This window comes from Myotis myotis, unplaced genomic scaffold, assembly GCF_014108235.1.
Source record: "Myotis myotis isolate mMyoMyo1 unplaced genomic scaffold, mMyoMyo1.p scaffold_m19_p_10, whole genome shotgun sequence".
NCBI classification, from domain to species: domain Eukaryota; kingdom Metazoa; phylum Chordata; class Mammalia; order Chiroptera; family Vespertilionidae; genus Myotis; species Myotis myotis.
This window is the reverse complement of record NW_023416314.1, coordinates 252,351-278,224: the sequence shown is the minus strand read 5'-3', so window position 1 is coordinate 278,224 and position 25,874 is coordinate 252,351. Positions and strand designations below refer to the sequence as shown.

At 41.3% G+C, this 25,874-nt stretch overlaps 1 protein-coding gene across 6 annotated transcripts in view; it reads left to right on the top strand.

The window, feature by feature from the left end:
* CBL (Cbl proto-oncogene) overlaps nt 1-25,874 on the top strand; it is a 100,542-nt gene that overhangs the window by 4,879 nt on the left and 69,789 nt on the right. For 4 of the 6 annotated variants that reach the window (XM_036324013.1, XM_036324015.1, XM_036324017.1 and 1 more), the window contains exon 2: nt 23,237-23,484. In XM_036324013.1, coding sequence (XP_036179906.1) covers nt 23,237-23,484 — 248 coding nt within the window. Of the gene's footprint in view, nt 1-15,653; nt 15,674-22,182; nt 22,204-23,236; nt 23,485-25,874 lie in introns of those variants that run through there. The other 2 variants (XM_036324018.1, XM_036324014.1) reach the window with 2 other exon arrangements.

Genomic DNA, 25,874 nt, shown 5'->3' with positions numbered 1-25,874 from the left:
GGTGAGTGATGGGAAGACATCTCTAAAATGTTTTAATTGATTTCAGAGAGAGAGAGAGAGAGATGGAAACATCAATGGTGAGAGGGAATATCATGGGTTGGTTACTTCCTGCACGCCCCCTATTGGGGATAGAGCCCGCAACCCGGGCATGTACCCTGGCTGGGAATCGAACCTGTGACCTCCTGGTTCATAGGTTGATGCTCAACCACTGAGCCACGCCAGCTGGGCTTCTAAAATGTTTTAATTATCATCATGTGCATCATTTAATTAATTGAATAGGTAAAACAATCAAACCAAATAACATTGGGTGAAACTTAAGTGAAAAAAAACCGTACAGGGAGGCGGGTAGCTCCACAGGCCACACCCACAGGGAGGTTTTGACAGGCCCAGATCCTACGGGGTGGATTTTGCTTTGTGTGGTTAGCTCTTGCACAGCAACTCATACACTGTGGTCGGGGCCAAGCCTCATAGTCAGCCAGGCTGAAGGCCAGCCCCATCCACGGGAGGTCAGACAGCAATCAAGACAACTACAATCGGAGGGCTCACATAACCCACGCAGAAACTCTTCTGGAGCACCCAGCCTAAGTGGTCAGGGAGACTGTACCACTGAGCCCCACACGATACGTGCTACATAAGGCCACCCTGCCAAGACTGGAACACAGAGCAGGTTGACCTGATACACAGAATAGATACACAGAGACAGCCAGAATGGGGAGGCAAAGAAGCAGGCATGCTCCAAATGAAAAAACAGGAGAAACCTCCAGAAGAAGAATCTACAGATCCAGAGTTCAAAACAATGGCTATAAGGATGCCCAAGGAACTTAGGGGAAGAGTGGATGAACTCAGTAAGAACTTAATGCAAGAGATACTAAGCATAAAAAAGGACCAGTCAGAAATGAAAAATACAATATCTGAAATGGAGAATACACTAGAAAGCCCTGGCTGGGTGGCTCAGTTTATAGGAGTGTTGTCCTATACACCAAAAAAGGCTGCAGATTTGATCCCGATCAAGGCATATACCTAGGTCAGTGATGGCGAACCTATGACACGCATGTCAGAGTTGACACGTGAACTCATTTTTTTGGTTGATTTTTCTTTGTTAAATGACATTTAAATATAAAATAAATATCAAAAATATAAATCTTTGTTTTACTATGGTTGCAAATATCAAAAAATTTCTATATGTGACACGGCACCAGAGTTAAGTTAGGGTTTTTCAAAATGCTGACACGCCGAGCTCAAAAGGTTCACCATCACTGAACTAGATTGTGGGTTTGATCCCTGGTCAGGGTGCGTACAGAAGGCAACCAGTCAATGTTTATCACATCAATGTTCCTCCCTCCCTCCCTCTTTCCCTCCCTCCCTCCCTCCCTCCCTCCCTCTCGCCCTCTCTCCCTCTCCCTCTTTCAAATCAAACATATCCTAAGGTGAGGTTTAAAAATACACTTGAAGGACTCAAAGGCAGATTAGATGAAGCAGAGGATCAAATCAGTGATTTGGAAGATAAGGTAGCAGAAAATATCCAATTAGAATAGCAAAAAGAAAAAATAATTTTTTTAAAAAAAATGAGGAACATTTAAGGGACCTCTGGGACAACATGAAATGCAACAACATCCCCATCATACGGATACCAGAAGGAGAAGAGAGAGAGAAAGGGATTGATAACCTATTTGAAGAAATAATGACTGAAAACTTTGCAACCTGATGAAGGAAAAAGACACACAAATCAGGGAAGTGCAGAGTCCCAAACAAGATGAACTCAAAAGAGGTTCACCCTAAGACACATCATAATTAAAATAGCAATTAAAGATAAAGACGGAGCCTTAGCTAGTTTGGCTCAGTGGATAGAGCATCGACCTAGGGACCAAAGAGTCCCAGGTTCAATTCCAAATCAAGGGCATGTACCTTGGTTGCAGGCTCCTCCCCTGCCCTGGCCCTGGCCAGGACTCCTGCAGGAGGCAACCAATCAATGTGTTTCTCTCACGTTGATGTTTTTCTCTGTTTTGCCCTCTCTCTTCCATTCTCCCTAAATTAATGGAAAAATATCCTTGGATGAGGATTAAAAAAAAAATGATAAAGACAGAATCTTAAAAGCAGCAAGAGAAAGATAGTTACCTACAAGCTCTCCTAAGATTGTCAGCCAATTTCTCAACAGAAACTCTGCCTGCCAGAAGATTGGGCTGAAATATTCAGTGATGAAAATTAAAGATTTACATCCAGATTACTCTGCTCAGCAAGGCTATCGTTTGAATTGAAAAAGTAAAGGGCTTCCCAGACAAAAAATGGCCAAAGTAATTCATCACCACCAAAACAGTATTTATAAGAAATGTTAAAAGGACTTTTTTAAGAAGAAAGAAAAAAAGAGGAACATAAATATGAATAATGAAGTGGCAGTAAATACATACACATAAATTTATTTATTTTTTAATATATTTTATTGATTTTTTACAGAGAGGAAAGGAGAGGGATAGAGAGTTAGAAACATCGATGAGAGAGAAGCAGCAATCAGCTGCCTCCTGCACACCCGCTACTGGGGATGTGCCCGCAACCAAGGTACATGGCCTTGACCGGAATTGAACCCGGGACCCTTGAGTCCGCAGGCTGACGCTCTATCCACTGAGCCAAACCGGCTAGTGCTAAATAAATTTATTTAAATCATAATTTTTGAATTACAGTTGACATACAATACAGGAGTTGGCAACAATAGGTTTGCAGTTATAGTACGCATAAATAATACAAGGACTAAGAAATCTATATAAAAGGCTAAGCGACTGTCCGACTGGTAGCTATGATGTGCACTGACCACCAGGGGCAGACGCTCAACGCAGGAGCTGCTGAGCTGTGGTGACTTGGCAGTGGTGGTTCTTGGGTGATGTACCGTGGAGCCAGAGAGGAGGGAGCCCAATTTCAGGGTGTGTCACCCAAGAGCTGCCCTCTTGTAATCTGGGACCTCTTGGGGGATGTTGGAGAGCCGGGTTAGGCCCAATCGCCGCAGGTCAAGCTGAGGGACCCCACCTGCCGGAGGGACCCCGCTCACTCTGCAGACACCCTTTGAGCCATGGCACTGCCCCAGGTGCAGCTGGCCAGGGAGGGACTGTGGGAGGTTGGCTGCAGGGCGTGTCCAGCCCGTCTCACCCAGTCCCACCCTGCCGGCCACCTTCTAATTAATTTCCTTTCAATGTGCATGAATCTGTGCACCAGGGCACCAGTATTAATAGAAGAGTAAATTCTGTTTTATTTACCCACAACTATAAATCTACTTTTGCCCACCTCTGTATTATATTGTTTTCAGGTGTACACCCTAGTGATTAGACATTCTATAAGTTACTAAATGATCATCCTGATAAATCTTGTACCCATCTGACACCATACATAGTTATTATGATATTATTGACTATATTCCCTAGGCTGTTCTTTAACAGTCCTGTAACTATTCTGTAACTATCTATTTGCACTTCTTAATCCCTTCATCTTTTTCACCCAACCCCCAAACTCCCTCCCAATCATCAAAATGTTCTCTGACTGTTCTGTTTGTTCATTTGTTTTTTTTTAGATTCAATTGTGTGTGTGTGTGTGTGTGTGTGTGTGTGTGTGTGTATATATATATATGGTCATCTTATTGTTCATATATTTGATTGTTCTTTTTTTTTAAAAAATATATTTTATTGATTTTTTTTTTACAGAGGAAGGGAGAGGGATAGAGAGTTAGAAACATCGATGAGAGAGAAATATCGATTGGCTGCCTCCTGCACACCCCCCACTGGGGATGTGCCCGCAACCAAGGTACATGCCCTTGACCAGAATCGAACCTGGGACCTCTTGGTTCATAGGCTGACGCTTTATCCACTGAGCCAAACCAGTTAGGGCAGCCAGTAATGATTTTAAATATAATTGGATTAAGTGCTCCAATCAAAAGACATAGGGTAGCCCTGGCTGGGTGGCTCAGTTTCTTGGACCTGTACAACAAAAGGTTGTGGGTTTGAGTCCCCGTAATGACATATATCTAGAATTGTGAGCCTGATCTGATCCCCGGTTGGGGTGCGTACGAGAATCAACTGTGCAATGTTTTTCTCTCATATTGATGTTTCTCTCTCTCTCTCTCATCAATAAAAGCATATCCTCTGGTGAGGAAAAGAAAAAAGACATAGAGTAGCTGAATTGCTAAAACAAAACCCATATATATGCTGTTTCCAAGAGACTTACTTTAGACCAGCAGTTCTCAACCTGTGGGTCGCGGCCCCTTTGGGGGTCGAACAACCCTTTCACAGGGGTCGCCTAAATCCGTCCTGCATATCAGATATTTACATTATGATTCATAACAGTAGCAAAATTACAGTTATGAAGTAGCAACGAAAATAATGGTTGGGGGTCACCACAACATGAGGAACCTGTATGAAAGGGTCACGGCATTAGGAAGGTTGAGAACCACTGCTTTAGATGAAAGACACACACAAACTGAAAGTCAAGGGGTAGAAAGATTTCATGCAAATAAAAACAAAAAAAGCTATGGTAGCAATACTTATATCAGACAATGTAGACTTTAAAAGAAAGGCTGTAGTAAGAGACAAAGAAGTACATTTCATATGGTAAAGGGATCAATCCAACAAAAGGGTATAACCCTTGTATACATTTTTGTCTGCAACGTAGGGGCACTGAAATACATAAAGCAAATATTGATGGACATAAAGGGAGAGATCAACTGTAATACAGTCATAGTAGGGGACTTAACACCCTTTGACATCAGTGGGCAGGTCTTTCAGACAGAAAATCCAAAAGGAATTACTGTGGCCTCAAATGACACATTATAACAGATGGATTTAATTGTTATTTTTAGAGCATTTCACCCTAGAGAGCAGTAGAATATGCTTTCTCTTCATATGCACAGGGAACATTTTCTTTTTTTAAAAAAAATTTTATTGATTTTTTTTACAGAGAGGAAGGAAGAGGGATAGAGAGTTAGAAACATCGATGAGAGAGAAACACTGATCAGCTGCCTCCTGCACACTCCCTAATGGGTATGTGCCCGCAACCAAGGTACATGCCCTTGACTGGAATTGAACCCGGGACCCTTCAGTCCACAGGCTGACGCTTTATCCACTGAGCTAAACCGGTTAGGGCCACAGGGAACATTTTCTACGATAGATCACTTGTTAGTCCACAAAACAAGTATCAGTAAATTTAAGAAGATTGAAATCATAACAAGTATTTTCTCTGATACAGTGGTTTGAAAAGATAAACCAATTACTAGGAAAAAAACACACACCTGAAAAACACAAAAACACATGGAGGCTAAATAACATGTTACTAAACAATGAATAAGTTAACAGTGAGATGAAGAAGGAAATCAGAAGATACATTGAGACAAATATAAGTGAAAAAAAGCAACCCCAAATCAATGAGTCATAGCAACAGCAGTTCTAAGAGGCAAATTCATAGCAATACTAGCCTACCTCAAGAAACAAGAAAAATCTTAAACAAGCAATCTAACCTTACATCTATCTATAGGAACTAGAAAAAGAACAACAACAAAAGTCCAAAGTGAGTAGAAGTAAAAAAATAAAGAGCAGAGCAGAAATAAACAAAATAGAGTAAAAAAAAAAAATCAATACAAAAGATCAGTGAAGCAAAGAACTGATTCTATGAAAAGATAAAACAATATCGATAAACCTTTAATCAGACTCATCAAGAAAAAAAGAGAGTACCCAAATAAATGAAAAAAAAAGTGAAGAAGAAATAATGAACACTACAGAAATACAAAGGATTATAAGAAAATACTGTTAAAATTATATACCAACAAATTGAACAATCTGAAAGATATGAATAAATTCCTAGAAACATACAATCTTCCAAGATTGAATTGAGAAAAAACAAAACCTGAACATACCAATTACAACCAACAAAATTGAAGCAGTAATAAAAAAAAATTCCCAACAAACAACATTCTGGATTGGATGGCTTCACAGATAAATTTACTAAATATTCAAGGAAGAACTAACACCTATCCTTCTCTGTGAGATGATGGATGTCAACTAAATTTACTGTGGTAATCATTTCGCAGTATATACTAGTACATATATCAAATCATTATTTTGTACACTCAGTACCTGCTCCTACCCACCTGCCTCCCCACCAAAAAAAGCACCTGGAGTTAATTAACATCCTATATTTTGGAGGTAAGATGCAAATGATAGAACGTATGAGTCAGCATATATTAAAAACATTTTTATTGATTGATTTCTGGAGAGAGAGAGGAAGGGGAGGAGAGAGAAACATCAGTTTGTTGTTCCACTTATTTATTCTTTGGTTGTTACTTGTATGTGCTCTGACCGAGGATTAAACCTGAAACCTTGGTGTATCCAGACAGTGCTCTAACCATTGAACTCCCCAGCCATGGCTGAATCAGTGTATTTCATTGGACTTCTTATTCCTTTTCCTCTTGCCTTTCTTCCTGTGTTTGCCTGGCCCCTAAATCCCAAGCAGAGTGCTGGTGTACATTCTTATCCTGCAGGAGATTATGTTTAGTGATGAGTGACCACATAAGTGTGTCCAGAGTGATAGGAGATCTCAGGTTTAGATACAGCATACATGTTTCTTCTGTGCTTATCTGAGCTGCTTAAGACTGTAAGCTTCTCGGGACGCAGCTGGAGGCTGCTTATCTGCTGCGTTGTCCAGTCTGGAGGTCTTACACAATAGTAAGTGCTTTGTAAATATTTGTTACCAACGTATTTACTGAAAGGGAAGGCGGGAATGATTTTAATTACATTAAACGGACTTATTTCTTGCTGTAGCCCTTTAGTGATATCATCCGTCCATCCGTTCATCCATCCATCCATTCCTTCCCTTTTTTAAACATTTATTTTATTTTTTATTTGTTTATTTAGTTTTTAAACATAATGGTTTTATTTATTTTACTTTTTAAATCTATTTTTTAATTGATTTCAGAAAGGAAGTGAGAGGGAGAGATAGAAACATCAATGATGACAGAGAATCATTGATCAGCTGCCTCCTGCACGCCTTCTACTGGGATTAGAGCCCACAACCCAGGCATATGCCCTTGGCAGGAACGAACCCAGGATCCTTCAGTCCACAGGCTGACACTCTATCCACTGAGCCAAACCAGCTAGGGCTATTTATTTCTAAAAATATATTTTCATTGATTTCAGAGAAGAAGGGAACAGGAGAGAGAATAGAAACATCAATGATGAGAAAGGATCATTGATTGGCTGCCTCCTGCATGCCGCCTACTAGGGATCAAGCCTGTGGCCTTGGCATGTGCCCTGACCAGGAAGTGAACTGTGACCTCCTGGCTTATAGGTCGACACTCAACCACTGAGCTACATTGGCCAGGCCTATTGATTTAGGTAGCATAGAAAGGGAGGGAGGGAAGGAAGAAGGGAGGTGGGAAAGAGAAGGAAAGAGAAAACAAGAAACATGGATGTGAGAGAGACACATTAATTGGTTGCCTCCCACATGTGCCCCTACTGGAGTTGGGGATTGAACCCACAACCCAGATATGTGCTCTTGATTGGGAAATGAACCCATCACCATTCAGGATGCGGGCAGATGCTCTAACTGCTGAACAGCACCAGCCAAGGCTATCATCCATTTTTTTATAGATGAGGTAGGCTGAGAGGTTATGTAACTTAGTTAATAGTGGAGACTGATTTGGATTCAAGCATTACGCACCATGTAAGGTTTAGTTGTTTCCTCCATACAATACCTTCTTGGATGTATATAACAAAGTCTCCATAATACAAGCCTTTCAGCAAGTGACCTATGTGGGCACACAGCAGCATTGCACACATGAACAAACACCTGCCAGTCACACAACCAAAGTGGTGTGGCTCAGCAGATAGAGTAGAGTGTCAGCCTGTGGACTGAAGGGTTCCGGGTTCGATTTTGGTCAAGGGCACGTGGCCAGATTTCAGGCTCCATCCCCAGTGGGGGGCATGCAGAAGGCAGCCGATCAATGATTCTCTCTCATCATTGATGTTTCTGTCTCTATTCTATCTCTCCCTCTCCCTTCCTCTCTGAAATCAATAAAAAAATATATATAAAGAGAGTGTTTAATTAGTACCATTCAACACAATATCTTACCTACTTTTAAGTTAAGGGTTTGTGTCTCTTCAAATTATGTGTACTGGCCCTAGCTGGTTTGGCTCAGTGGATAGAGCTTCCACCTGTTTACCAAGGTCCCAGGTGCGTTTCTGGTCAAGGGCACATACCTTGGTTGCAGGCTTCTCCCTGGCCCAGGCCCTGGCTGGGGCTCGTGCAGGAGGCAACCAGTGATGTTTCTTTCACATTGATGTTTCTCTCTGCCTTTCACTTTCTTGCACTCTCTCTAAAAATCAATGGAAAAATATCCTCGGGTGAAGATTAAAAAAAAAATGTGTACTGGTTAATTTGCATAGAGGTTTGTACACCCTATTTTTCCATCACATTTAATTCAAGTTATCTGTGCTAACATTTATACTTTTACTAGAGGCGCAGTGCACAACATTCATGCACTGGGGGGCGAGGGGGGGGTCCCTCAGCCCAGCCTGCGCCCTCTTGCAGTCCAGGACCCCTCTGGGGGGATGTCGATTGCTGGCTTAGGCCCACTCCCGCCACTGCTGCTGTGCTTCCCAGCCATGAGCCCGGCTTCTGGCTGAGCGGTGCTCTCCCTGTGGGAGTGCACTGACCACCAGGGGGCAGCTCTTGCATTAAGCATCTGCCCCCTGGTGGTCATTACATGTCATAGGGACCGGTAGTTCCACCATTTGGTGAATTTGCATATTAGGGTTTTAATATATAGGATTCCATCACTCTTCCTCACTAGAGCTCCTCAGGACCCAGGCTTTGCCTGAACCCAAGATATAGCACTTAGAGTGAAGTGCAACCGTTTTACTTAAAGTGGGATCAGAATATAGTCCCTCTTTTCCTATATGATTAATTAGGAGGATATGGTAGAGAATATTTTTATTTTTTAAAATTTTAATGCTTAATTAAAGTAACATTATAAGTAATTTCACCCTTTTTTGTTATAAAGATATCACAGTCATTGTAAAACATGAAGTGTTGTTTTTATGCCTATTTAGATAAGCTTCCCCAAAGGATGTAACATTTTAAAAAATTCCTTATGAAAAATGAGCTCAATTGAGCATTTCATGTGATTCATGATTGAAATGCTGCAAGGTCTGTAGAATAAAAGTAGTATTAGGCCAGGGAAGAAGGTAGTCTGCTCTGTTCAGTCTGTGACTTTGGTTGAAGTTTTCGGTGATTCTTGCTATAGTAAAGCCGTTTTTAAAACAGAGTAGGGGAAAGTAGGTTTACAGCTGTTCATATGGAAAATAATGCAATAATTAATAAATAATCATAAAAGAATAAACTGTCTTGCGTACTCACAACTGTAACTACCTTACCCCGCCCTGTGTGTTAGGCAGCAGTACACCTGGTGAACCTGGTAAGTCATGAGCAGATTGGTCTGACTCCTCACTTTCACTAGCGTTCATGTTATATTCAAACATACAGTAATGTTTATACAATGAAAAACTATTTCTCTAATGACCATCCCAGAACATTAAAAGAAAATGGACTAAGTGTTAGTTTGAAAACTGAGTCTGAACTTCAGTCACATTTTCTAAGCTGTTAGTTCTGATCGACATTAGGTTTGTCAGAAGAGGGGATTACAACAAGCAAGTCATTGTGACATGTTTTCCTGATGAGCACATTCTGTGCTGGAAGGAAGTAGGTGGGAGTAGTCAACAAGGAGCCCTGGAAGCCGCTCAGCTCGGGCCCCCGTGTTCCTTCCTGCGGCAGGTCCAGAAAGAAGATGGGAAGGGTGCTTATGAGGGCATCAGTGGTGCCCCCTCTGGGGGTGCAGGCCCTGCAGGCGATGCCGCCCCCATCTCAGAAGCTCCGGGCTCCCTCAGAGGAAATCAGCAATGGCTCTGCAGCTGTTGAGATGGATGTTGAGTCTTGTCTAGTAGACTCCGCTGCCTGGGCACTTGTGTAAACACACGACTGCTGCCTTCCCCCGGCTCTGGGCTCAGCCATGGGAAGCCTTAAGGTGAGGCCAGTGCATTGGTCCTTCAGTGAGTGAGACAAGATCCTGATTCCTGCCTCCTCCTTCCTTAGACCTACTGGAAGAGCAGGACATCAGTGTAGCCCTCTGTAGAAAACAATTTATGAGCCATAAAATATACAGAGCAAAATGTATCGGTCCTTTTACGCTCATGCTCCCAAATGACTACCCTCCAGAGCAGAGGTACCTAGTATCTAAAATGTGGGTCCGCCACTTCAGTCCTTATCCTTTTCCCGAAGTGCCTCTGGGGAGGTTGGATGGACAGCACTGTCTTTGAAAGATTTATTGACTTGATTAAGTGGTTGACTATAGCGTTTACCAAAACTGATAACCAAGTTCTAATCATCCCTCAGATTGTAGTATCATAGCTACAGATACATGAAAAGCTCACATGTGTCTTATGAGAATGAAACTGAGATTCATAGAGATTAAGTAACATGTCTAAGTCGCCCACCTAATACTTTTGTGTGTGTGGTTTTCTTTTAAACTATTTTTAAAAAAATATATATTTTATTGACTTTTTACAGAGAGGAAGGGAGAGGGATAGAGAGTTAGAAACATCGATGAGAGAGAAACATCAATCAACTGCCTCCTGCATACTCCCCACTGGAGGTGTGCCCGCAACCAAGGTACATGCTCTTGACCGGAATCGAACCTGGGACCCTTGAGTCCGCAGGCGGATGCTCTATCCACTGAGCCAAACCGGTTAGGGCTGTGTGTGTTTTTTTTATGTGGATCTTGAACTGGTATTCAGACTCTGTTAAGTGATTTCTTTCTTTTTTTTTTTTTTCAGACCAGATAAATTTAGTACTTTAAATTTCCTGAGGTTATAATCTGCCACTTGCTGGCTTAACTTAATTTCCTATATTAAAGACTTTTACTTTCTTTCAAACAGACAACCAACTTGGTAGGAGAGAAACATGCTTCCTGTTAAGTGATTTCTTATAAACCAGTGCTTCTTATAACATAAATTCAGATAATCTGGAGCAAGCATGTCAGACTCAAAGGCTCACACGGGCCAAATAAAGAAGGTTGAAGTGTATGTGGGCTGCAAATAAACAAAAGCTTCAATTTTTATAGAAACGTAGGTTTATTTCTATAGACACATGCTGAACACAAAGGGCTGAAATAAATGAGTCATCGTTAACATAAAATAAAGGAACATTTTAATAACAATTAATATTTTTTCTTGAACATTAACTTACCAGATACTGAATAACTGCACAGATTAATAAGTGTAACACAAATAAACCTATTTTTCTTGTTCTCCAAAAGTGAAATATTTCCTGTTGCGCACACCAAACAAGTCAGTCCAAGACTAATGACATGGCCATCGGCTGCTAAAATATTTGCTGCTAGTGTTAGTGGAGAGAAATGGTGGGCCTGAGCATAAGGCTGTAAGGGAAATGGATGCAAATGATTATAGTAACAGTCATTAGCGAATGTTGTAGTTCGTTATTAATAACTGGGGCCCAGTGCACAAAATTCGTGCACTGGTAGGGTCCCTGGCGGCTGCCGACAGGGGCCTTTGTCCCTTCCCCCAGCTGGCCCTGCCCCCTGGTCGAACTCCTGGACAACTCCCGGTCCAGAGGACAATTTGCATACTATGCTTTTGTTATATAGGATTATGTATAACAGGATATTTAAAAATTAAGTTATGAAATTTTTATTAAAACGTTTTTTACATACCATTATATTGGCTGGGCTGCAAAAATATTTGTTGTGGGCCACGACTTTGACATGCTTGCTCTGGGATATTGTTAAAATACACAATCTGAGTGGATCTGGGTGGGGCTTGAGATTCTACATCTCTGACCAGCTCCCAGGGGAATCTGTGCAGCTGGCCCACAGACCCCACTGGAAGGCAGGGCTCCATACCACAGGTGCTTTAATTTTAGACTTGACAGGTTTTGTTTTATTTTTAAAGAAATGGCAGTAGAGTGTCGGCCTGCTGACCGAAGGGTCCTGGGTTCGATTCCAGTCAAGGGCAAGTACCTTGGTTGCCAGAGGGCTTGAGGGAGGCAACCAATCGATGTGTCTCTCTTACATCAGTGTTTCTCTCTGTCTCTCCCTCTCCCTTCCACGTTCTAAAAATCAATGGAAAAAATGTTCTCGGTTGAGGATTAAAAAGTAAATAAATGACTTTGAGCATGTTTTCATATGCCTCTTGGCCTTCTGAATGTCCTCTTTCGAAACGTGTCTATTTAGGTCCTTTGCCCTTTTTTTTTTTTTTTAAATATATTTTATTGATTTTTTACAGAGAGGAAGGGAGAGAGATAGAGAGTTAGAAACATCGATGAGAGAGAAACATCGATCAGCTGCCTCCTGCACATCTCCCACTGGGGATATGCCCAAAACCCAGGTACATGCCCTTGACCAGAATCGAACCTGGGACCTTTCAGTCCGCAGGCCGACGCTCTATCCACTGAGCCAAACCGGTTTCGGCCCTTTGCCCATTTTTTGATTGGATCATTTATCTTCCTTTTGTTAAGTTGTATGAGTTCCCTGTAAATGTTGGAGATGAAACCCTATTGGCAAATATGTTCTCCCATGCAGTGGGCTTTCTTGTTGTTTGGTTGATGGTTTCCTTTGCTGTGCAGAAGCTTTTTATTTTGATGTAGTCCCATTTGTTTATTTTTCTCCTCAGTTTCCATTGCCCCAGGAGCTGTATCGTTAAATATATTGCTATGACAAATGTCTGCTATTTTGCTGCCTATGGATTCTTCTAAGATTTTTATGGTTTCCCATTCTTATGTTTAAGTCCTTTATCCTTTTTGAGTTTATTTTTGTGTATGGTGTAAGTTGGTGGTCTAGTTTCGAGAGATGCAAATCAAAACAACGAGGTACCATCTCACACCTGTCAGAATGGCTATCATCAACAAATCAACAAATGACAAGTGCTGGCGAGGATGTGGAGAAAAAAGGAACCCTCCTTCACTGCTGGTGGGAATGCAGACTGGTGCAGCCATTGTGGAAAACAGTATGGAATTTCCTCAAAAAATTAAAAATGGAACTTCCATTTGACCCAGTAATCCCACTTCTAGGGATATATCCCAAGAAAACAGAAACACCAATCAGAAAGGATATATGCACCCCTATGTTTATAGCAGCACAATTTACAATAGCCAGGATTTAGAAACAGCCTAAATGCCCATCAGCAGATGAGTGGATTAGAAAACTACGGTACATCTACACGGTGGAATACTATGCTGATATAAAAAAGAAGGAACTCTTACCATTTGCAATAGCATGGATGGAACTGGAGAGCATTATGCTAAGTGAAATAAGCCAGTCAGTGAAAGATAAATATTACATGATCTCACTCATTTATGGATAATAAAGAACATTATAATTTTTTTTAATATATATTTTATTGATTTTTTTACAGAGAGGAAGGGAGAGGGATAGAGAGTTAGAAACATTGATGAGAGAGAAACATCGATCAGCTGTCTCCTGCACACCCCCCACTGGGGATGTGCCCGCAACCAAGGTACATGCCCTTGACCAGAATCGAACCCAGGACCCCTGAGTCCGCAGGCCGACGCTCTATCCACTGAGCCAAACTGGCTAGGGCAAGAACATTATAACTTGATGAACAAAAAGGTAGAGGCAGAGAAGCATCGCACAGACTGTCAAATTACAGCAGGAAGGCTGGGGAGTGTTGGTGGGGGGAGGGGGTAAGAGATCAACCGAAGGACTTATATGTATGCATATAAGCATAACCAATGGACACAAGACACTGGGAAGCGGGTGAGGGCATGTGCGGGGGCGGGGGGCGGGGTGGGAGGGGGTAGGGGAGACCGGGAGGAGGTCAATGGGGAAAAAAAGGAGACATATGTACTACTATTTGTAATACTTTAAACAATAAAAAAGAAATAAATAAAAAATTTAAAGTAAAAAAAAGTAAATAAATGAATGGGAAGAAAGCATCCTATTAATGTTTTAAGGTTTTAGTTATTATGTTCTTAAATTTTATAATATTATACATTTTTAAGTAAAAGTGGGATTTTTAAGCAAAATTGGTTCCAGAAGTTTTTCTTTTTTAAAAAATTGCTACATTATGGAGATTTTCTATGTTAATAAAACTTATATGTCTTCTTGAATTAAAAAAAAATTTTTAATCCTCACCCTAGGATACGTTTTTTTTAAAATTGATTTTTAGAGAGAGGGGAAGGCAGAAAGAGAGAGGGAAACATCAATGTGAAAGAGAAACATCGATTGATTGCCTCCTAGGGCTCGAACCCTAGATATATGCCCTGACCAGGAATCTAACCCGCCATCTTTTGGTGTATGGGATGATGCTCCAACCAACTGAGCCACCTGGCTTGGGCTTCTTGAATTCTTTTTTGAGGACTTATTTAATATATTTATATTGCTTATTTTCTAGGTTATTTTTTATTATTAATATTAGAAACAATGCTTTAATGACTATCCATTATGCAATTTCTAAATATTTCTTTTTTTAAGAAAATATATTTTATTGATTTTGTACAGAGAGGAAGGGAGAGGGACAGAGAGTTAGAAACATCGATGAGAGAGAAACATCAATGAGCTGCCCCCTGCACACCCCCCACTGGGGAAGTGCCCGCAACCAAGGCACATGCCCCTGACCGGAATCGAACCTGGGACCCCCCAGTCTGCAGGCCTACGCTCCATCCACTGAGCCAAACCGGGCCTAAATATTTCTTTAGACTAAACTCCTAGAAATGCAATAGGCTGAGTCAAAGGAATCCTACATTAAACTTTAAAAAATACATACTATATCAAACTAAGTAACTTGACACGTGCCTACATCTTAACCATGCAGTTTTTTTTGTTTTATTTATTTATAATTTTTATTCTTTTTTTTTATTGATTAAGGTATTACATATGTGTGTGTATCCCAACCATGCAGTTTTTATACATGGATTCTATTTTTGTGGTTTTTTTTGTTAATCCTCACCTGAGGATATTTTTTCCATTGATTTTTAGAGAGAGTGGAAGGGAGAGGGAGAGACAGAGAAAGAGAAACATCAGTGTGAGAGAGACACATCCATTGGTTGCCTCCCGCATGCGCCCCAACAAGGGGCCAGGAATCAAGTCTGCAACCTAGGTACGTGCCCTTGACTGCAATCGAATGTGGGATCCTTCCGTTCATAGGCCAACACTGAGCAACTGGCTAGGGCTACTTTGTCCTTTTAAAAATAGAATGCGCCGAAACCAGTTTGGCTCAGTGGATAGGTTCCAGTCAAGAGCATGTACCTTGGTTGCGGGCACATCCCCAATAGGAGATGTGCAGGAGGCAGCTGATCGATGTTTCTCTCTCATCGATGTTTCTAACTCTCTCTCTCTCTCTCTCTCCCTTCTTCTCTGTAAAAAAATCAATAAAATATAGTAAAAAAAATAGAATGCATGCCCTGGCCGGTTTTGCTCAGTGGTTAGAGTATCGGCCCACCAACTGAAAGGTTGCGGGTTTGATTCCAGTCAAGGGCACATACCTCGGTTGCAGGTTCCCCAGCCCCAGGATGGGGTGTGGGGGAGGCAACCAATCCATGTGTCTCTCTCATGTCAATGTTTCTCTCTCTCCTTCCTTCCATTCTCTCTAGAAATCAATGGAAAAAATATCCTCAGGTGAGTATTAAAAAAAAAAAAAGTAATTCTCTGATCAGGCATATTAGAAAAATTCCAAACCAAACACTTAGAACAAACTAGAGGTGAAATGATTAACATCACATGTGGATGTCTGACCCTAGTTGCCATCTACTGTGTATTAGGACAGTGCGGCGCCTGTGTGGTCTAAAGTCCCTCCCCCTCCCAGTCCCCTGCTTGTCTTCTCAGGGATTAAGTAGTAGTTTACCTAATGACCCCCACCGAGCTGCCCAGGGCCCTGGGTGTGCCCTCACTACAGCACCAGAGCGCAGTGTGCATGCGCTGGGCAGTCTGTAACGCCCTAGCACCTGTTATTTGTGTTCGATACAGCGTGAGTGTGGCATGTTTTCACTAAGGTACCTGAGATAACTGGGAATCAGCTACCATATTTAAGTCAAGAAACTAGACAAGGGTTGTGGGTGGAAGATATTTTTTTTGGAGGGCAGTATACTGATATACATATTTGCACTTGTACAGCTGATAAATCTTCAAGTTTCCGAAACTTGAAATTTTAAGAAGACTTTAGGAAATTAAAGTCTTATGAGAATTTAGAAATTACTTGATCTCTTTTATTTATAGAGTTAGAAATTGAGAGATGAATAACTTGCCTAAGGTCATGTAGCCAGTTCCTATCATACACCAGACTAGAACCCAGGGCTCCAGACTCCTAGTCTGGTATCTCTTTTGCTATACTTCCTATTCTCTTGAGCAATATAAATTCTTTTAAAACTGTAATCCAATTTTACATGTTTATGTGTAGCTCAACATACTGAATACTCATTTTTGAGTGCTTATTTTAATAATGTTTTAATGTATGAAATAGTTTGAAATGAAAAATGCTTCCGTGGATAAGTTGAGGTCTACAGAGATGAAAAGTACTCAGTTATGCTTGGCCAGCTTGGCTCAGTGGTTGAGCATCAATCTATGAACCAGGAGGTCACGGTTGGACTCCCGGTCAGGGCACATGCCTGGATTGTGGGCTTGATCCCCAGTGTGGGGTGTGCAGCCAAACAATGATTCTCATCATTGATGTTTCTCTCTTTCTCCCTCTCCCTGCCTCTCTCTGAACTCAATAAAAATATATTTAAAAAAGAGAATACTTAGTTATTCATAGTCCTATATGCTTGCAGTTTTTTGCTTAATTAGAAATACAGGTTCCTTTGTGTTATCAAACATTGTGACTAGAATAGAATTAGTTTAGGCACTGTTCTTTGTAGCTTTTCTATTTTTCAAAAATTTAGCAGTTTTGAAGCATAATATTATACCTCTGTAGTGTGATAATAGCACTTTCCAAGATTTTCCTATTGACCATTGAGCCTTGGCAGAAGCAAAGAGTAGCCAGGCCGGTGAGAAAGCTACTGTGAATGGAGGGTATGGCAGCTGCACAGGGTACTGTTGGTCCCCGGAGCTAGGCACATGCTTCTTTTTGACATTGTTCTGCGTGATGCTGTAAATGTACAGCAGAGGTCAACAAAAAGCAGCCGTTTTTACTGTTGGGAGACATGGAAAGCGAAGTAAAGCTGGCCAAATAGAGATCAGACTAGACAGGGAAATATTTTATCTTGCAGAAATTATTTGGTGAATTTTTTAAAGTTAACTGTGACTGCCATTTAAAATTCACAGAAGTAACAAAGGCAGGCTGCTTTGGCCTTTAATATTTGTTAACTATTGGTTGATAATTTGTTGAATTATTCACAGAGCCTTTTTGGAACTTTTTTCCCTAGAGGTTATAAATATTTAAGGCATTTTTTTTCTTTCCAGAAGACTTTAATATCCAAAGAGTAGTTCCACCTATATATTTTCTTTCTTTTTTATAAAAATTTAATTGTTTAAAGTATTACAAATAGTAGTACATATGTCTCTTTTTTTCCCCTATTGATCTTCCCCTAGCCTCCCCTACCCCCAGCACATTCCCTCCCCCTATCCCCCCCAGTGTCTTATGTCCATTGGTTATGCTTATATGCATGCATACAAGCCCTTCGGTTGATCTCTTACCTCACCCCCCCAACCCTCCCTGGCCTTCCCGCTGTAGTTTGACAGTCTGTTTGATGCTTCTCTGCCTCTGTATCTATTTTTGTTCATCAGTTTATAATGTTCTTTTTTATATATATATATTTTATTGATTTTTTACAGAGAGGAAGGGAGAGAGATAGAGAGTTAGAAACATCGATGAGAGAGAAACATCGATCAGCTGCCTCCTGCACATCTCCTACTGGGGATATGCCTGCAACCCAGGTACATGCCCTTGACCGGAATCGAACCTGGGACCTTTCAGTCCGCAGGCCGATGCTCTATCCACTGAGCTAAACCGGTTTCGGCGATAATGTTCTTTATTATCCATAAATGAGTGATATTTATCTTTCTCTGACTGGCTTATTTCACTTAGCATAATGCTCTCCAGTTCCATCAATGCTGTTGCAAATGGTAAGAGTTCCTTCTTTTTTACCGCAGCGTAGTATTCCATTGTGTAGATGTACCACAGTTTTCTAATCCACTCATCTGCTGATGGGCATTTAGACTGTTCCCAAATCTTAGCTATGGTGAATTGTGCTGCTATGAACATAGGGATGCATATATCCTTTCTGATGGGCGTTTCTGTTTTCTTAGGATATATTCCTAGAAGTGGGATTATATATATTTTCTTTATTGTCTGTGTTTGCATTGGAGATTCAAGTTGTTCATGGAGTGCTGATTTCCCTGGTCAGACACTTAGTCTACAAATGATCTTTTACAAGGTCATATTCTGAGGCAGTGGTTCTCAACCTTCTGGCCCTTTAAATACAGTTCCTCATGTTGTGACCCAACCATAAAATTATTTTCGTTGCTACTTCATAACTGGAATGTTGCTACTGTTATGAATCGTCATGTAAATATCTGATATGCAGAATGGTCTTAGGCGACCCCTGTGAAAGGGTCGTTCAACCGCCAAAGGGGCCGCGACCCACAGGTTGGGAACCGCTGTTCTGAGGCGCGATATGTAACACTCCTGAGAGGTCCAGAGTACTAATTTGAAATGCAAATTGATCAAGCATTTGGGAACATTTTTTAAACTTGTGATAGTGTGAACCTGGCATGTTACTGTGCAGTGCGATAGAGTAACCCTTACTGATTGCATGTTAAGGTTGGACAATGTATGTGAGATCAGAACAGTGTTAGTTTAGTTTTTAGTTGTTGTTACTGAAAGGAAATATATCTTTTTTTTCAGAGATTTTAGGCAAATATTACATTTCAACATGATTGCGTGGCGTTAATACATTTGCCTTTAATTAGGAAGAATACATGTGTTCGTGTGCTTGGCCCTGGATATAAATGTAAATACTTTTATTGGGAGCTGTTTGGTTTGGACCTTTGAGGGGTGGTTCCTGTAGCGTTTGTAGGGTGTTGATCAGCCTGTCCTTGGGCGACCCGCTGTTTGTTCTCTGTTCCTTGGGTACCAGTTAGTCAGGGGCCACGCAGAATTGGGAAGGTAGCTGTGGCTTGGCCAGGATGGTCGGAATAATGGTATCAGTTTCTGGGAGTCAGCAAAGGGTTATGTGAGGTCTACCATTGCATCTTCAATAGATAATTCTGCCTGCCCTGTGTGCAAGCTGTGTGGACATGGGGAGGGGAACTGGCACTTACTGAAAGCCTACTTGATTGGAAACTGTTCTTTCACAAATGTTTTCCTATGAGGTAGGTATCATCTCTTTTTACAGATAGGAGAATTGAGGCTCAGATGTTAAGAAACTTACTAAAGGTAAATGACTGATACAGGATATTAAAAATTTTTTTTATTGGTTTTAGAGAGGAAGGGAGAGGGAGAGAGAGAGAGAGAAACATCAGTGATGAGAGAGAATCATTGATCTGCTGCCTCCTGCAGGCCCCCTACTGGGGATGGCGCCTGCAACCCAGGCCTGTGCCCTGACCGGGAATCCAATTGTGACCTCCTGGTTCATGGCTGGATGCTCAGCCACTGAGTCACACCAAACAGGTGGCCCTTTTAAATTCTAATTGAAAACTTAAAAACATATTTTAGACTTCATCATAATGCCTTCTTGTTAATTTCCTGCCTGCTCCACATCTTTGTCTCAGCCACCCTTTCCACCTTGCTTTCTGCCTTTTTCTTTCGCTGACCTTTCTGTCCAAATCTGTTTCTACTTTAGGGCTATTGGGTTAGTTTTTTCCCTCTATTTGGGCTGCTCTTTTGCTGAGTCTACGTGGCCAACTCCTTCTTGTAATTTAAACTCTCAACCCAAATTTTTCTCAGAAAGCTTTCCCTATTCACTATTCTAAAGCATCCAGGATTTTCTTATTATACTACTCTATTCTCTGCATAGAACCTGATGTTTATCATGTTGATTTTTTAAAAAATTGTTGTTTCTTGCCTTATTCCTCTCAGATTGAGTTATTCTTGTATTATTATTTATTAATTATTGTATTATTTTCCCAAATAAACAACTGTAAAGCTCTGTTGTCCCATCCTGTATTTGTTGAATGGATACATTGAGAAAAATCAAAACCATCAGGTACAACTTTGTTTAATTCACCGCCTCCATTTGTCTCTCTCTGGACCTGTCCTCACTCCTCTTCTTCCTGTTTGAGAGGAAGGAGATGTGTCTTCTTTTAATGTGTGTAGAGTTCCTAGTTGTGCTGTAGATTCCATTTCCTGTTCAGTTTTCTCTGAAAATAAAAACCTTCTGTCACATGCCTCTTGTGATCCTTGCAGGTCCTGCTCTTAGTGCCAGCTCCCCTTCTTCCTTCCATGGACTGACCCCGGGACCTACCCTGTTCACATTTTATATGTGAATGTATATTCTGTAAGATATATTCTGAGTTGTAAGCAGCTGGCTTACAAGTGCGGTTTTAGAACGTGACACTGACACACCAGGGGCTGTCTGTATTTGTTTCAGTAAGGGTGAGTTCTCGACACTGTTGCGCTTAGAAGATAGTTGTCTTCTGAGGCGGAGTCTTTTTTCTTGGCTGTGCCATTCTCTTTGGCCTGAAATTCTTGAGAGGATGAGCACTTCCTAAAGCCTTGAAATAATCATACATTAAATATTTTTGTTGATTAGTTTATGTTTTTTTGCTAGGCTTATCTGTAGGTCTGTTCTTTAAAGTTTCGGAAATGGTGTATATCTAGCTTTAGAAATTTAATACTGTCTCACTCATCATTTAAAGAGTCCCTGCTGAGTATTCATTAAATGGGAATTTTGCAGTTGTTCTAGATGGACCTGACGATTCCACTTCTGGGGGAATCTATCCTAAGGAAACAGTCTGATATATAGAAGAATGAAGTACCCAAGGATGTTCATCACAGTGATACTTGCAATACTTAAGACTTGAGAACAATATAAATGATAAAACAGAGTGTGGGCAATGATTAAGATATGGTATATTCATAGACTGCAACCATTTAGACATCTCCAAAGGTTTATAATGAGCTTCTGGTGACAAAAATATAGGTACTTTAAAATGTGAAATAATGAGTAAGATGTCAGAGTTCTGCAAATGTTAGACTAGGTTGTTTCAAATTAAATATACTGCCGACAACTAGAAAAGCTAGACGACACAGAAAAGCTGTAAAAGCAGTGAGGAATTATGAGGCCAAACTCTGGAAGGTGAGGAAAGCTCAGAGAGCTGAGCCTGGTGTTTGAGGCTGCCTTGCCGATGAGGCCATTGCTGATTGAGCCAAGGAGGACAAAACATTGGAATTAGAGCCTGTCAAAGTGGAGGGCCCTGGGAAACACTCTAGGTTTTTGGGTGGGGTCCCTGAGGACCTAAATCGCAGGAGTAAGGGTGAAACAGAAGTAGACCAGTCTTTTTAAGGACTGAAGCCCAGCTTTTAAATCTTCTCAATTCTGGATTAAGATGATCTGGGATTCCTAGTGTCCATAACCTATCTGCCTGCCAGTACCAAAAGTAAGTCCTTTCTGAATAACATCTTCAGTGGCCTCAGCTTGTCTCTCTACTTTTTTATAGATAACTAGTGGCCCGGTGCATGAAATTCGTGCCAGGGAGGGGGGGTGCCCCTCAGCACAGCCTGCACCCTCTCCAATCGGGGACCCCTTGGGGGATGTCCGACTGCCAGTTTAGGCCTGATCCCTGTGGGACCACTGGCTTCTAACCACTCACTTGCCTGCCTGATCTCCCCTAACCTCTCTGCCTGCCTGATTGCCCCTAACACCTCTGCCTGCCGGCCTGATCGCCCCTAACTGCCTCTGCCTGCCTGATCACCCCTAACTGCCCTCCCCTACCAGCCTGGTCACCCCCAACTGCCCTCCCCTACCAGCCTGATCTTGCCCCCAACTGCCCTCCCCTGCCAGCCTGATCTTGCCCCTAACTGCTCTCCCCTGCCAGACTGATCTTGCCCCCAACTGCCCTCCCCTGCTGGCCTGATTGCCCCTAACCCCCTGCCAGCCTGATCTCACCCCCAACTGCCCTCCCCTGCTGGCCTGATCACCCCTAATTGCCTCTGCCTCAGTCCCCACCAACCTGGGTAAAGAAAGAATGTATGAGGAGAATTCTCAGCCTAGGTAATGGAGATACTACACAAATGTTGGTGCAGGTCTGTGATTGCTTGAATGGGTAACATGTAGAAGTAGTTCAGTTGGTTTTAATTTCTGTCAATAACAGTGTAAGCATTACCCTGTGCACCAAAAGTTGCCAGTTCGATTCCTGGTGAGGGTACATGCTGGGTTGTGGGTTCGGTCCCCAATCGTAGTGCATGGGGCAGCCGATGGATGTTCCTCTCTCTCTTCCTCTCTTTCTGAAATCAATCAAAACGTATTTTTTAAAAATTAAAAAGAAATTACTGGCAAATTCTGAGAGACCTGAATTTATCTGAGAAGAAAGGGTATGCCAGTGAGCTCCATGCTTCCCTGGGTCCACAGCCTCTCTGATCCTGTCCCCTAGTGGTGGTTCAGAGGCCACCCTCCAGCACCGATTCACCTCCCGGCGGCCATCTTCACGGCCGAGCTTGAGAATTTCCTCATGTGCTCAGGGAGTAAGCCATGCGTTCAGAAGGAACTTGCCATGTTTCATCGGCTCTTTTAGGCATGCGTGCGGATGTCCCCCACCGTCCCTGCCTTCCTGCTGCAGTTGTTTAGTCTGTTACATGTTGTCGGAATCAGTAGCCTCCCGTATGGTTTTACCCTTCTAGGGGAACCACTAAAAATGTGAATAGGCCCTGGCTGGTTTGGCTCAGTGGATAGAGCGTCGGCCTGCGGACTGAAGGGCCCCGGGTTTGATTCTGGTCAAGGGCACATGCCTGGGTTGTGGACTTGATCCCCAGTAGGGAGCATGTAGGATGCAGCCAGTCAGTGATTCTCTCTCATCATTGATGTTTCTCTCTCTCCCTCTTCCTTCCTCTCTGAAATCAATAAAAATATATTTTTTTAAAAAGTAAATTGATAGCCTATGGACAGAGGAGTTATTGATCATTTCTTGTATTCTTATCCATTTTTCAGATTTCTGCAATAGCACATATTTTATATCTTTTTAAACTTAAAAAAGGAAATTGTCCTTAAGATCCTCCAAGTAATAGCCCTTCTTTTCCATTTGTTTCAGGTGGTGCGGCTGTGTCAGAACCCAAAGCTGGCGCTAAAGAACAGCCCGCCTTACATCCTAGACCTGCTGCCAGACACCTACCAGCACCTGCGCACTGTCCTGTCAAGATATGAGGGGAAGATGGAGACACTTGGAGAAAATGAGTATTTTAGGGTGTTCATGGAGAATCTGATGAAGAAAACTAAGCAGACCATAAGCCTCTTCAAGGAGGGTAAAGAAAGAATGTATGAGGAGAATTCTCAGCCTAGGTAATGGAAATACTACACAAATGTTGGTGCAGGTCTGTGATTGCGTGAATGGGTAACATGTAGAAGTAGTTCAGCTGGTTTTAATTTTCTGTCAACAAGAATGCAAAGCTGACATTTGATTTCAAGGTGGGGTTTATAGAAAAGGTTGCCTGGGGGATGTTGAACTGTTCCTCACTTCCTCTGAAAAGTCAGTGACTTCCCATCATGAAGATGAGTTGGAGGCAGTAGGCCCTTTAGAGACCCTGAAGATCATGAAATTTTGTGGGTAGGTGACAGTTTGAAAGAAAGAGGATGGAGTGTTAAGCTGAGGTATAATAAGGGCAGATTTTGCCGGAGCTGTAGCATATTAGGTAAATTGTAAGTATGGGATAATAGGAAGACAAATTAAGGCAATAGTTTAGATAACTTTTAAATAAAAAGTAGTGACATAACATTTATTTTATAGGTAAAGTGACTTTTCAAATAGAATAGATATTGGCAAATGTAAGTTAATTCAATAAATATTTGAGGGATCATTATATATTCTTTTATTCTTAAGTACCAAAAACTATATTGGCTGTCCTGTTATTGGTTGTTGGAAGCTACATACTAGGAGAGAAGTAGGTTGATTATATGTGTGGGTATAGTTGTATTTGGTTTTATTCAATTGAAAGTAAAGATTAACTCATCTAAAACAAGTAAAAAGTGTAAGTTCCACTAGTACTTTTTAGGAAATAAACTACTCTTGAGGAGTGACCTGAATTAGGGGCAGTACTTTCTGAGGGCATTAAGCAGTAACTTGCTGCCTCTTATCCTTGTGCCCTTTGATGCTGCTGTTTTAGATTCTGTCTCTCACTTAATATTTGATGCACATCATTATTCCTATTGTCTTAACTACCAGAAATCACTCAGGTTCGGTCCCGGATACTAGTCTTTTTCTTCTTTATTTAAAAAGGCGTCGGGTGACTAAATTCAATGTGTAGGAACCTTTGTGACTTCTAGTTTATATGAAAATGAACTTTATTCCTTTTAATTATTTTAATTTTATGACTTATGTTAAAACCTTGAGCCCTAACCGGTTTGGCTCAGTGGATGGAGCGTCGGCCTGCGGACTCAAGGGTCCCAGGTTCGATTCCGGTCAAGGGCATGTACCTTGGTTGTGGGTACATCCCCAGTGGGGAGTGTGCAGGGGGCACTGATCGATGTTTCTCTCTCATCGATGTTTCTAACTCTCTATCCCTCTCTCTTCCTCTCTGTAAAAATCAATAAAATATATTAAAAAAAAACCCAAAAAAACCTTGACTATATGGACCTTAGCTAACTAGTTTTGTATAGTTGAGTTTAAAAAAACTAATTAAAAAATACAATTTTACTTTATTAGGTACCAGAACTTTCAAAATTTAGTTGCCATCTACAGTGAACTAGGTTCTGTTTAAATTCTAGGTGAAAAGAAGAGTTACGCATTTAATTATGATGCAACATGATAAATGCTTTCGTAGAGGTGTGTACAAAATGCTGTGAGAATACGGTTTTGCTTAGTGGCTTCAGGGAGTGTGACAGAGAGAGGTGTTATTTGAGCTAGATTCTGAAGGGTAGGAATTTTCTAGGCAGAAGAGTGAAGAAAGGCCTTTAACAGTGGCATGAAAACGTCAGCTCTGTATGTTTTAGGACATGAGCAGTGTGGTTTGGCTGGAATTGGGGAGAGAGGTAAGCTGGAAATACAGGTTGGAATTGGATTGTAAAGAGCTGTTCTTTGACCTCTAAACCTTCTCCTATAGATAACAGGCTGCCATAAGAGAGTTTTTTCTAATAGGGCGTTTTTCTCTTTAAGATTTTAAAAAATAGATTTTTAGAGAGAGAGGAAGGAAGAGAAATGATACCAAAATCTCAACAGTAGTTATTTCTAGGTATTGGAATTAGAGGTCATTTTAATTTTCTTTCTGTTTATATTTTCAACATTTTCTACAATGAATATGTAATCCACCAAATTATTTTTAAAAGAAGGAAAAATATATGATCATTTTTAGGTACCAACATGGATTCACAAGGGCAATCCAGAGAAACGTGTTGTTTATTACAGAACATGATCGGTTGACTCAGCTGAGCTCAGCGAACTTAGTTACACACAGTGCTAAGTCTCATTGCCAGAGGCTAGAAATCTTGGTTGAAATGGAGAAGGTGAAGTTAACGGAGGTGAACACACACGCTGAGTTCCCAACACAGCCCTCTCCAGCTTCAGGACGCAGTGCTTGTAGGCCAGGATCAGTCCTGAGTCACTGGGTTAACTGTAATACATGACAGTAACATGTTTGGTTTTCTTAGAAAATATCATGTAGGGGTAGGCAACATATTAGTGCCTAAAGTACTGTTTGTTTCTTAAAACTGTATATCTAGTTGTCAAGAGCTTTTGT